This window comes from Camelus dromedarius, chromosome 11 (assembly GCF_036321535.1).
Source record: "Camelus dromedarius isolate mCamDro1 chromosome 11, mCamDro1.pat, whole genome shotgun sequence".
NCBI classification, from domain to species: Eukaryota; Metazoa; Chordata; class Mammalia; order Artiodactyla; family Camelidae; genus Camelus; species Camelus dromedarius.
Genome location: NC_087446.1, coordinates 39,419,420 through 39,432,817, shown reverse-complemented (window position 1 = coordinate 39,432,817; position 13,398 = coordinate 39,419,420). Strand labels below are relative to the sequence as shown.

At 44.4% G+C, this 13,398-nt stretch overlaps 1 protein-coding gene across 6 annotated transcripts in view; it reads right to left on the bottom strand.

The window, feature by feature from the left end:
• The window catches only part of RFX4 (regulatory factor X4), a 150,107-nt gene that overhangs the window by 43,454 nt on the left and 93,255 nt on the right, over positions 1-13,398 (bottom strand). For all 6 annotated transcript variants that reach the window (XM_064491682.1, XM_010996458.3, XM_031462846.2 and 3 more), the window contains 3 exons: positions 10,750-10,913; positions 3,760-3,860; positions 1,711-1,769 (listed from right to left, as the gene is read on the bottom strand). In XM_064491682.1, the coding sequence (XP_064347752.1) occupies positions 1,711-1,769; positions 3,760-3,860; positions 10,750-10,913 (324 nt within the window). The remainder of the gene's footprint in view (positions 1-1,710; positions 1,770-3,759; positions 3,861-10,749; positions 10,914-13,398) is intronic.

Here is a 13,398-nt window from a genome sequence, read left to right as displayed (position 1 = left end):
ATATGACCCAGGAATCCCACTCCTGGGCTTGTATCCAGAAGGAACCCTACTTCAAAATGACACCTGCACCCCAATGTTTATAGCAGCACCATTTACAATAGCCAAAACATGGAAACAGCCTAAATGTCCATCAACAGGTGACTGGATAAAGAAGATGTGGTATATTTATACAATGGAATACTACTCAGCCATAAAAACCGACAACATAATGCCATTTGCAGCAACATGGATGCTCCTGGAGAATGTCATTCTAAGTGAAGTAAGCCAGAAAGAGAAAGAAAAATACCATATGAGATCGCTCGTATGTGGAATCTAAAAAACAAAAACAAAAACAAACAAACAAACAAAAACAAAGCGTAAATAAAGGACAGAAATAGACTCACAGACAGAGAATACAGACTTGTGGTTACCAGGGGGGTGGAGGGTGGGAAGGGATAGACTGGTATTTCAAAATTGTAGAACAGACTACACTGTACAGCACAGGGAAATATACACAAAATGTTATGATAACTCACAGAGAAAAAAATGTGACAATGAGTATGTATATGTCCATGAATAACTGAAAAATTGTGCTGAACACTGGAATTTGACACAACATTGTAAAATGATTATAAATCAATAAAAAATGTTAAAAAAAAAAAGAAATAGACTCATAGACATAAAATACAAACTTGGTGGTTGCCAAGGGGGCGGAGGGTGGGAAGGGATAAACGGGATTTCAAAATTGTAGAATAGATAAACAAGATTATACTGTATAGCACAGAGAAATATACACAAGATCTTATGGTAGCTCACAGATAAAAAAATGTGACAATGAATATATATATGTTCATGTATAACTGAAAAATTGTGCTCTACACTGGAATTTGACACATTGTAAAATGATTATAAATCAATAAAAAATGTTAAAAAAAAACAAAACAAAACAAAAAACAAAAAACAAAACTAACCTCACACATCTGAGGGCGAAATCTGACTTGCAGCCACCAGTTTGTCCCCTTTGCTTTAAGGTTCTTACTAGTTTAATGAATGTTAATGGGCTGCCTTAACAGACTTAGGTTCCCTTCCTTGAAGTGTAAAATCAACAGAAATGCAAAAATTTATGTCTTCCGTTAGAACTACAGAGCTGTAGTGGGATCTTCCACTTTTACTGTGTATATACTCCTATTAGTTTTAATTTTTTTTAATAGTAAGCACATGTCACTTTCGTGCTAAAAAGAACAGAAATCTGGAAATAAAAAACAGGTGGTTTTGCATCCCACAGGCTGTATTTGGCAGTAGCTGAAGGCGTTCTTGACTGTCACAACCCAGGTAGTCCTCGGGGGTGGGTAGTCTCACTGGCATCTAGTAGATAGAGGCCAGGGACGCTACTAAACATCTACAACACACACGCCTCCCCGCAACAAAGAATTATCCAGCCCCAAATGGCAACAGTGGCTGAGAAACCCCAATGCACTTAAGTGAAACACAAACTTGTGGACCTAGAACATATCTGAAAGGTTAAGGGGCAACTAACGTCAGAAAGCATTTTGTATGTTAGCTGAAAACTAGTGATTGGCTGACATTTCTATTTCTTACCTGTAGATATTAAAGATAATAGCGAGAGTGTATTATTAAATAGCCACACCCTGACAGATCCTCCCCAGAGTTACTGTGGATTTGCCCCTCATTTGCAATGATTTACCAGTAGATAGAACATAGGACAGCTACCTGGCAAAGGTGATTTAGTGATGTCTGCCGTCTCAGAATTTGGGAAAATCTTCTCGACACTGCAAGAAGAAAAGAATGAGTATGAAATATTTGCATTCTTTGCGGCCTCTCTGCAGGCAGATTTCAAGAAGTACCTTCCTTATTGCTTAACTTTGTCTCACTGTCCAACACCATTTTCTGCACCCACTGGCAAAACCCTGCGTTTGATTCTTTGTTCTCCCATTCGGACAGCTGTTTCCTAAAATGGTGATATTTGCAGTACATATTTCAGAGTTGCCCACACACCACACTGGCAGGTGTGAGAAACTGTGGCGTCAATCAACCGTGAGTAAGAGCAATTATTTACTTGTCTTTCATTTCGCTAATTGCAAGCTCAATCACTTCTTCCTATAAATAATTGCAGAAATCAAGTGGAAGCTTTGAAAAAGGCCGTTTAAAAAGTAGTATCTCTACTAGGAAACCTTGATTGAGCCTTAGTGGTGTGTGGTGTTTGGTGTTGCTTCTAGGATGGAACCCTGGGCAGCACCTTGAATGTGGCTTTGCATTCATAATCTGTCGTTTTTATCCAACGATCTCCATGACCTATTGTGTGTTCTGATGATCTTGTGCCCTTGGCTGACATAACAGGCTGATGCTTTGAAGTGGGGTGATCTCTTATCTGTAGATTTAGAAGTAGACAGGCCATGTGCCAGCCTAAGGTCTTCATCCTTAGAGTCATTCGGAGTGCTGTGTGTCTCCACTCCTTGCACGTTCTTGAAGTGCGCCCCCAAGGCTTCCTGAGAAGAGTGGTTACCTACAGGCACCCACAGGTGGCAGGTCCAACAAACCTCCTGGCAGCAGACTTTCTACAGGTCTGTTTTGCCAGCGTAATTAATGTGCGGGGCATTCTTCTCATTAATTTCTGAACTGGTCAAGAAACAGAAATTTCCCTGGGATTATTCTAATTTGTACTCAGAGCCAGCTTGGTTTGAAAAATAAGGCGTGGGGTAGAGGAACAGGGGGGTAGAATGGGGGGACAGATGAACTTCTAATTTTCTAGGCCGATCAATCGTTAATCCTTCTCCTTAATTACTTTTTCTTTAACTTTGTGATGTGGAATTTAGTGCTCATGAAAAGAAAAGAACTGAGAACCGTGAAATAAAGCAGGCTTTATCAATAGGTGATGGGCACTGCAGGCGGCCTCAAAGCACGTCTGAAAGGGCCCCCTGTGCCTGTGGAGAGAGGGTAATTTGATCTCCTTCATTTTCCTTGCTGGCACTTATTTTGGGCAAGAATGGCAAGCTGTATTCAAATGGGGCTTTAAGAAACATATATCTTAAAAGTTTGTTTTGCTTAAAATCATTTCATCTCTGTTTAATAGCACGTGTCTTCCCACAAGTACAAACGCATCGAGACAGAGAAACAGGACCAGTTTTCTCAGGCAAAACAAACACTGGGGAATGAGTGCTGATGCTCAGCAGAGAAAAGGTTCATGAAGTTATTAATTTTGCTTTCTCATTAGGCAGAGAGTTAAATATGGCAAGCCCTGAAGCCATTTTCTGTCTTCTGCTACCCCCATTTTGTGGGCAGGAGCTTTGGGGAAATCTCAGGTTTGAGTCAGACAGATTTGAGTTTGACTCCTGGCCCCTAGTTACCAGCTGTGTGGCTTTGGGAAAGTTTCTTTGCCTCTGGGAGCTTCATCTGTAGAACAGGGATACTGCTTCCTATGTCACAGAGGTGGGTGAGGATTAAATGGGATAAGGAGCGTGGCAGTGATGAGCAGAAACTTTGGCCTCAGACAGACAGACCTGACGGCCAATCCTGCCTCTGCTGCTTACTCCCTCTCTAAGCCTGTTTCATTTTCTGTACAGGAGAGGTGTGCCATCCATCATAAACATTTTGTGAGGATTAAATAAGTTAATGCATGGAAAGTGCTAAGCATAATACTTGGTGTTTTGTAGGCATCAGTAAACAGTAGCTGTTACTATTATTTTATTAACAACCTACGTAAAATGCTTGGCACTAAAATGTTATCCTTCCTCTCACTCTGCTCCCAAACTCAGTACTTACATTCAAACTTGATGTTTCGCAAATTTTCTGGGAGGTCGTGGAGAGCCACTTTTAGCCATTCATCCAGCTGCTTGGCAAACTTGCGGATCACCTGAGTTAAGCTAGAAAGAGAAATGACACGTGTTAAGCATCTCATGTGTTGCCCAGTCCTCCCAGAAGGCCCTTACAGAGGACTTATTCCTCTGCTTATGTTCTGGCTGCAACTATTAAGTGCCACTGACAGCAGCAACCTCAGGGACAGAGCTGGCAGCTCAAGCCCTGCAGAGCACTGCTGGGTCTGAGAAGGGTGCGGACAGAATGTGCTCTGGTGCCAACGCTGGTCGACGAGGGAGATACAGAACACACAAGAGTGGGGGAAAGCCCACTGCAAGGCTTGGCAGCATCCAGAACTCCTCCTGAGAGCAAAACACCAACTTTCGTGTCTTTGAAGAGGCTTGTGGGAGGGATGATGACAGTGGGCAGCGGGCCTGAGAGGGCCATTTTACAATTGGCCCATCCTCCTCATGCTGCCTAGTCTTTCTGAGCTCCCCAGCCAGGCAGGAGCCTCGTCTGCAGCGTATCACCATGCCTGCCCGCCCAGCCCGGGCTCAGGTTTACTGAACTGCTTGCCTCTTGGCAGGAACTCGGAAGCAACTGCCTATTTTTAAACTGGCAAACAACCCTGACAAGGACCTTGAAACCATGTCAGATTTGGAAAGTCAAGGACTATTGGGGGGCAGGAGGTGGAAGGGGGGCTGAAGAGGTGAAGGGTTGAGAGGGCAGTCAGTTGCAATATAAGTTGGGGATTTAGAGTTGAGCACCATTTGCAGGCTCTCACTACCAAAAACAGCTGCTCATAGCCCTAGGTCTAGGGTCCTCCATGAGGTCCTCCTTAGTCATACTGGCCACAGGGACCTCTTCCCATGCTGACCATCCACACCATCCTTGCCTTCCACCAACACTGCCTACCCTGCCCTTGTTCAGTCTCTCACTGATTCTCCCCTAAGCTGGGCAGTTCTAGTGTGTTTCTCTGCTCACTCACTCTTTCCTTTTCCATGACAAATTCCAACCTTCTCCATGGCCCTCACACTTCCAATCCCCCAACACCCCCCCTCTCCACCAGCAGGTGGCATCACCTCCTCCTTCTCAGGGAAAACAAACCCCCAAAGAAGTCAGTATTCCACCATCTGCCTTCTTGGTGGATCAAGCAGCCAGCGCCATCTCTTCCCCTCCTGCTTTCTCAGGAACCTTCCATTACTGACTGCTGCTTCTCTTGTATATTCCACCCTTTCTTCTCTCTTGATCATTCCTCTCATCATTGTAATGTGTTCAAAAATGTCTCACCTTGAAAACAAAAAACCCTCTTACTTCTCTCTTTCTTCCACTTCACAGACATGCTTCTGCAGACGTCTCTAGACTCTCTGGCTCCTCTTCCTCACCTCCCACTCATTTCTCACCTCACTCCTGTCCCTCAGCCTACACAGCTCCCACCCAGGCAGCAAACTCCATCCGTGACACAAACCCAGTGGACTCATGCTGGTCCTCATCTTGCTTGACATCTTGCAGCATTTGGCTGTTAGCTCTCTCTGCCTTTTGGAAATGTTTGCTTCCCTTGGCATTTGTGACCTCTCCATCTTCTAGCTACTTCTCCTCAGTCACAAAGCTTAGCCCCCTCTACCTGGCCATTACTTGTCCTTCAGTTCTTACAAGTCTAGTCCTGGGCCCTCTCTTAGCACGTCGTGTTCCTTCCCTGGAGAGTTTTTCCATGCCCACAGCTCCAGGCACCATCTACACGCACTTTCATTTCTCTGGAGCAGAGGACTTCACAACTCCAGGCCAACTGTATGCGGGCCCATTTCGAAGGATACCACCATTTCAAAACCCCAAAGGCCCATCAAACTTAACGTGTCCAAACTGAATTCAACATTTCCTTGTTAGATCTGGTCTTTTCTTGTATTCCCTATTTCAGTGTGAGCTCTACTTGCCATGAATTTTTGTTTCCAATGTTTTTATTATGAAAAATTTCAAGCCTCTAAGTACCCATGACCCAGCATCAACAATTAGCAATACTCTTTCTTTTCTAGAGCACTTTAAGCAAATTCAAGATGTTATAACATTTCACCCCTAAAAGCTTAGTATGCATATCTGACAAGTTTTAAATGTGTATTTACATATGTACACACACACATACACAAACATTCAAAATCACCATGCCATTGTTATACCTCACAGAATGAACAGTAATTCCTTAATATTATCTAACATCCAGTCTGTAGTCAAATTTCTCTATTTCTCTCAAAGACATCTTTTAGTTTGTCTGAATCAGGATTCAAACAAAGCCAACCCATTGCATACAATATATATAACATTCTATTCCTTAAGTCTTTAAAACAAATTCTATTTCAGGCCATTGGTTTATTGGCAACATCATGTTACTTGTTCTCTGGAATATCCCACATTCTGATTTGGTTGATTTCTTCCTGATAGTGCCGTTTAACTGTTCACCTATGCTGTGTGCTTCCTGTAAACCAGCATTTAGGTCTAAAGACTTGATTAAATTCAGTTACAATTTTTTAAGCAAGAAAACCTCGTAGGTGGTCCCTGTGCATTGTGTCATGAGGCCAATGATGTCTGGTCGTTCCTCTGTTTGGGGATCTAGTTTTGAGAGTTAAATAGTCTTCCCTTCCATTACCAAGTACTGCAGAGTTTATCTCCAGGTTACCTCTCAACCTCATCCAGTTTTCTCCTTACTTACCACAGCATCTCTCACCTGGGCCACCACAGTAGATTCTAAAGTCTACTCTGCCCTGCTCACCTCCCTACCTCCACCCCATCTTCTATGTTGTAAGAGGGATTTTTTCTAAAACACTTGCAATTCTCATTATTTCACCTTCTGATTAAAACTCTCCAATGCCTTTACATTATTCTTAGGACAGAAATCAAAATCCTCACATGACCCCCAAGACTCATAATCTAGCCTTGCTTTCTTCTCCAGCTTCATCTTGCACTTTTTTCCTTCATCCATGTTTCAGCTCCAGTAGCCTCCATCTATCTCGTCAGGGCCTCTGCCCTTAGCATCCTTCAATGCAAGAGCATCACACCCCTCTTCACCTATTCAACTCCTCCTCATCTATCTGATCTCAGACTAGACATTACTTCCACAGGAAAATCTTCTCTAAAGCCCCCTAGGCTAGCTCAGAGCCCCCGTTATTCTTGAAGGGCCCTATAGTTGTGATGGTTTGTTACTATATGTTAGCTTGTGTGACTGTCTGATTAATGTCCATCTTTCCCACTATACGCTCCAGGTAGAGGTCAGAGACTGTCTATTTTGCTTCTCACTGTATCCTTAGTACCTAGCATAGTGCCAGACGAGTAGGCACATAAGAAAAGTTTGTTCAGTGAAATAAATGAATGAGTGGCTCTCAATCCCCAACTGGACTGACCTCAGATGTTTCCCACAAGATCCTACCCAAACTGTTCCCCTTTTTTATCTCAGACCTCAGCTCCTCCTATTTTTCCCTAGCTTAGTCCATTCCCTCAGCACCAGCCCCCTTTGTTTCTCCAGGCCTTTGCCCTCCTCGCCAGGGCCTCTACACTTGCTGTTCCCTCTGCCTGGAAAGCTCCTGCCCAGACAGTGGCATGGATCCCTCCTTACCAACTTCAAGAGTCTGTTCAAGTGCTGACTACAGTACTGATCATCCCTGGTCTCCCTACTCTCAGCTCCTCCTACTATCTCAACATGGTTGATCCTGCCATATGTTTTAAATAGATTACTCTGGCTTCTGTGATGAAAATCAACTACCAGAAGGCAGGACAGAACAGGGAGATCTATTCAGAGGTTACTGCAATAATCCAGGCAAGAGAGTAGCCTAGATGAAGGTGGTAACAGTGGAAATGTGTGATATGGTCAGAGTAAAATATTTTAAAGTCAGAATCAACAGGATTTCTTGGTGAGTGGATGTGAATGTATCAGGGAAGAATGGAGTCAAGTATCTCTTCCCCCCTAAAAAAGGGGTATCTGCATCCCCCATGCCTAGGAGAGTGCCTGATACACAGGAGGTGCTTAATAAATGTTGACTACTGAGTGAACCAGAAGTACCACATGTGTAATAAAGCCAAAGTTCAAAAACAGTATCTGTTACTAGCACACTGGGTCCAACTTCTAAGTAAAAGACTTCTCAGAATATTTGATTGCTATTGGCAGAGGTCAAAATTCACAGGAGTGCCAGGAGTGACTGTTTTATGGCTGCCGGACCATTAGGAGGGTGGCTGGTAGTCCTCCACCCAAGAAACGTTGGCCACAGGCATTACTCGGAGCTGGAATGGGGGAGCTGGCTTTTGTGTGGGAGCAGGAAGTAAGCAACAGGACCACTGATGAGGCCTCTCACTTCATGCAGTTGTTTGATTTCATTAAGCTGAAGAAAATTGGAATTGGGAGGGATTCACTCAGAAAGGATTCTATTTTAGGACTCAGACTTGGGGTTGCTAGACTTTTAGGAGTAACCTAAACATTTCAGCTACTCTGCTCTAGTCACTAATGAGCAGGTGAGGACTGGCCTCCTGATCACCTAGTTTAAGAGATAGCTCCCAGCCCGCTCCACCTTCCTGTAGCATCAGATGATGTGATGCTGAACAACACCCCATCTTCCTGACATCTCTCCTCCGATGGATGGTGTACACCCTGCAGCCTGATCTCCTCCTGCTGACTGGTCCTCATTTCACTTTCTTGGCTCTTCTGCCTCCATTTTACTCCCCAAGTGTGTGACACACATTCTCCTCTCTTCTGTGCACACGATTCCCACATCTACAACTCCAGCTTCGGCCCTTCTCCTGCATCTTAATTCCACATTTGTACGTCCCTGAATGACCTCCAACAGTAATGCTAGTACAACAGCAAAAGCAGTGATCAGAGCAGCTACCTTTTAATAAGTGTAATGTGCCAAGCATTATATACTTCACCCACATTTTCTTATTTCATCCTCACATCAACCCTATGAAGTATGTACTATTGTTAGTCCCAGCAGAAAGGTGAGAAACTGAGGCTTAGAGAAATTATTTTATTTGTCCAAAGAGATGCAGCAAGTAATGGAAGAGCCAAGATTCAAGCTCAGATCTGCCTGGTTCCAAAGCCTGAAGCCGTAACCGTTAACTTACTGCAGTCTCAGACGATGAAAATTCCTGTGCTGTGCACATTGAGATTCCCTGTTTCTCCCCATTTCCAGACCAGTGCCTTCTGCCTTTCCGTCAGGGGCACTGCTACTGCTTCAGCATCTCAGGCTCAGTCCTCAGTCTTCTCTTTGCTTCTTTGCTATCTTCTCCTCCCTGATCATCTACCTCCTCCTCTGCCCCGCAAAACACACACACGTTAATGTACGCTCTCTTACTTCTGCTAAACCTGTCATTAACAACCACTGTGCTAAAGGTAACAAAAGGTAAAAAGGCCAAGTCTGTGAATGACCAATGTTTTTTTATAAATCAGAGTGTGTATTCATGGTTATTCCTATACCATTATCACTTATTCACCTAAAAGCATATTTCAATAAGCCATACAGAGTTGGAAAGGAAGGTGTGATTAAATTAAGGATCTTGAAATGCAACTTGGATGTTATAACTAGGTGGACCTTAAATCCAATGACAGTCCTACTAATAGAAAAGTGAGACCTAGAGTGGGAGTCATGTGAAGATGGAGGCAGAGACTGGAACAATGCATCTACAAGTCAAGGAACACCAAGGATTGATGACAACCATTAGAAGCTAGGAGACAGGCATGGAATGATCCTCTCTCAAAGACTCTGTAAGGAACCAACCCTGACACCACCTTGATTTCAGGCTTCCGGCCCCCAGAACTGTGAGAGAATAAATTTCTGTTTTTATCAGCCACCCTGTCTGTGTACTTTGTTACTGCAATCCTAGGAAACTAACACACTGCATGTGTTAACAAACTAACACCATGTAAAAAAAGGTACTTAAAACATCATTCATCACAGCACTGTAGTAGGACAAGACAGGAAACATCAAGACAACGGATTAAATCCAATACAGCAGAACAACATGCAGGTATAAAAAAGAAGAAAAAAAGCTCTTTATGGAACTGAGACTGATGTAGAATCCTCTCTGGAACAGTCCCAACAGGAAACAGATGCCACTCAAAACAGTAAAGTTTATTTATAAGGGGTATGTCATAAAGGCATACAGAGGCCTAAGAGAACCCATAAGGGAGATTGCTGCAACCGGGGGTTGGGCCAGCAGGTTCTCACCCACCTCCATGCCCAAAGGACAACCTGGAAGAGAGGCTGCCTGGAAGCAGCAGAACCCTGCAGACGGACGGATGTGGCCAGCGGAGGTGACCTCATAGGAAGGGAGGCATAGAGTCAATCTCCTGACTTCTCCCTCCTCCCTCCCTCCCACCTCCCTTCTGATCCCCCATCCCCACTGTTGGCTGATCTGAGCTGGAAGTCAGAGGGAAAGGGAGCCCCATGAGATGCTCCATGTGGTCCTCCCATACCCCCTCACCTGCTGCAGGGCAGAGGCAGCACGGAGCACAGTGCAGTGCACATCTGGAGGGACACGGAAGCTGTTCAATAATCTCCAAAACTTTTTGTTTTTAACAAGGTACTGAACAGTATATATAGCATGTCACCATTCCAGTAAGAAAAATATATGCACTGGTTACATGTGCATAGCAGATCTGGATAGACCTCCAAGTAAATGATTATATTTGATGCTCTGGGGAGGGGACCTGGGTATCTGGGGAAGAAGAGTAGGAGGGAGACTTTTTACTGATTATCATATTATACTTTTTGAATTTTGAATGATACAAGTGGTTCAAAATGTTAAATTTTTTATTTATCTTCAAAAATTTAAATAACATTGAATTTTTTAAAGTCCAATATTAATGATCTTTACAAGGGAAGCTCCCAAACAGTGCATGGTTATATTCAATAAGTGAGAAGCAGGAACAACACCTGCTAAGGTCCAGACACGAGGGGATATAAGAAGAAGTGTGCCCACCTGTCAGGTAACGCCTGCAGCACAGTGGGCATCAGCACTCCGGAGATAGCTTTGTAGAGGATGGAGTCACACACACCAACGATGTTCACCACCGTGGAGGAACCCAGCACAGGCAGCATGTGGGGCGGCATTCCTTGCCAAAAGTGCAGAAGGAAACTTTGAACCTGTATTGACCCACGGAGAGGAGAAGAACCGCGAGGTTACACGGGGCCCTCCCAACAGAGCCTTGGGATTTGGCCAAGGCCAACCCAGTCTGCAGCGCCATTATCTCCTTCCCTTGCAGCAGCAGAGGCCACTGCAGCCTGGTGTGGCTCAGGAAGCCCCAGAAGGTCCTCCTGTCCCAAGTCCTCCCTCTGCCCATCTGTGTGGCATGCCCACTGCTGGAGAACCACTTGGCCTGGCAGCCTGGGGTCTGCTCTGCCATGGGGAGAGGAGTAGCATGTTAACCATCAATCCCTTCATGCTTACTGTGGTCTGGGATACTGCTTTTCTAAAAGCCCAGAGCACTAGTACTTCTCTTCGGGACTGCTGGTGCCTTGGGAGCCCCTGGGTATTGCAAAAGGAAGAGAATAATGTGTGAGCTGCTGGCAAGAGGAATATGTCCAGAAGGGAAAGGAGTAGGTGCCACAAACAGAAGTCTCCTGATTCGATCTTGTGTGCCAGAAACTGGATAAAGTGCCAGGGCCCCTTTGTATCCAAATTTCACTGTCTTCCCAAAGAGCCCTTGGGGGGGCCTTGGCTGGTTGGTGTCATTATGCAATGTTAGATGGACAGGAAGCTACGAGGGCACTTCAACCCCAACCACTAGCAGAGCACAAATCTAGTAGGCACTCAAAATGGATTTACTGTTATTAGTATGAGGATAGTAGGACCTGCACCTATACCTTCTAGTGTCTGAGTTGGAGGTGAGGGAAAGAGCAGGGTGGGGGTGGAGGGATGAGACCAGATAAGGGAAGTAGAAGATGGCCATCTGGTGTGTATAATAACATTAACAATATCTAGACTTCAGCTAACATTGAGGAGTGGCTCATCTTAAAGTTAGGGAAAAGTAACTGAATCTGTGTGAATTCTTACAGGTGCGACTTGGTTCCTGGACTACATTATTTTCCTTTCCTTCACAGATGGGCACTCTTGAACCCCCATGTACAACACTGCCCACATCCCTGGTCCCCCAGATCAATCCTGATCCAATGCAAGAGGTAATTTAGCACCCTAGTCTGACACTTTGGAGGTGGTATTATTATCGGCATTAGCTTTATGTATCGGTGCTACTATATGCCAGGAACTCAGCATAGGTTCTCTCATTTAATTAATACTCATAATACTACTACAGCTGAGGATCATTACTCCCATTTTGCAGAGACATTAACTTATTTGCCTAAAGCCAAACAGCAAGTCAGGGAATGGATGAATACAGCACATGTTTTCCTGTCTTTCCATCAATTAGTCTCATGGCTCGTTTGTTCTTCACATGGTAACTGGGCATCTACCCAGTTCCTGAGACCTGTGTCTCTCCCTGGACTGCCACCCACTTCCCAGTTTTCTGCCCCTGCCCTGGGGACCTGTAATTATCCTTCAAGCACTATCACTACTAGGCCCAAGATATCAGTGCACTGCCCTAAGCATCTGAGGCACCCTTGTCTGAGTTATTGAGTGTCACCCAGCCAGGATCCCCACTGTGACTCTCCTTACCTACCATGGCCTTTATTCTGTCACTGGGATACCTGGTGGCTGACTGTTAACCTGGCTTGGGCCTGGAGATGGCCATATCTCTTAGACAAGGTGCTTGCCCTCCAGACAACCCTCTGCTGCCCCAAATCCTAGTCTGTCCCTGGGCACTGGCCTTTGTCCAGGTCCTGGATCTCCCTGCCTGCCGTTCTAACTCCGAGTAAGAAGCACTGCCCAGTTGATTCCTCTTACTTGGAATTCTGAATTCATCTGCCTTTCTAAGGTCTCCTTGCACGCAGCCATACCCTTCTTTTTTATATGAGCAGTCAATTCCTAGCAGAAATTCTGGAAAAGATCAGCAGTTACGTATATGAAAACAAATCTGTAGAAAATCACTCTCATTAGCAGCCAGCTGTCTGTTCCAAGTCTGTTCAAGTGGCACAGGGAGCCCTGATCAGTCCTCCGTCTGCAGAGCAGCCCTTGTAGAGGATGCATTATCCAGTTTTGACTTCCCTTTCAAATCTACATTTTAGACCATTTAATATCCAATGGACTGGTTCCTTGGAGTGAGAAGAAAAAGGAAGAACAGTATAAAGCTCTTGAGCCAATAACTGGAAGTCAGATGTGAAACGGACACAGTGTTTATGTCAGGAGGTAGAGCCAACAGGATCTCCTGATAAACTAAGATATAAAGCAGGAGGGAAAAAGAAAAATCAAGGTTTGTGGCTAAGCAATTGGGTGTATGGTAGTGGCAATCTGAGACTTGTGGAAAAATAGATTAAGGGTGGAAAATTAGAGCCCTGATTTGGTCATGTTAAGTTAGATGGCAAGTCAATTGAATCTGGAGGTTGCAACTAAATATATAAATATGAGAGTTATTAGCTTTCACAAAATAGAGATGATGTCTACTTATTACCAGGCTGAAATAAGATTACTTATGTAAAATTTAAATGCCTGGCATCATGTAGGCATTTAACAAGT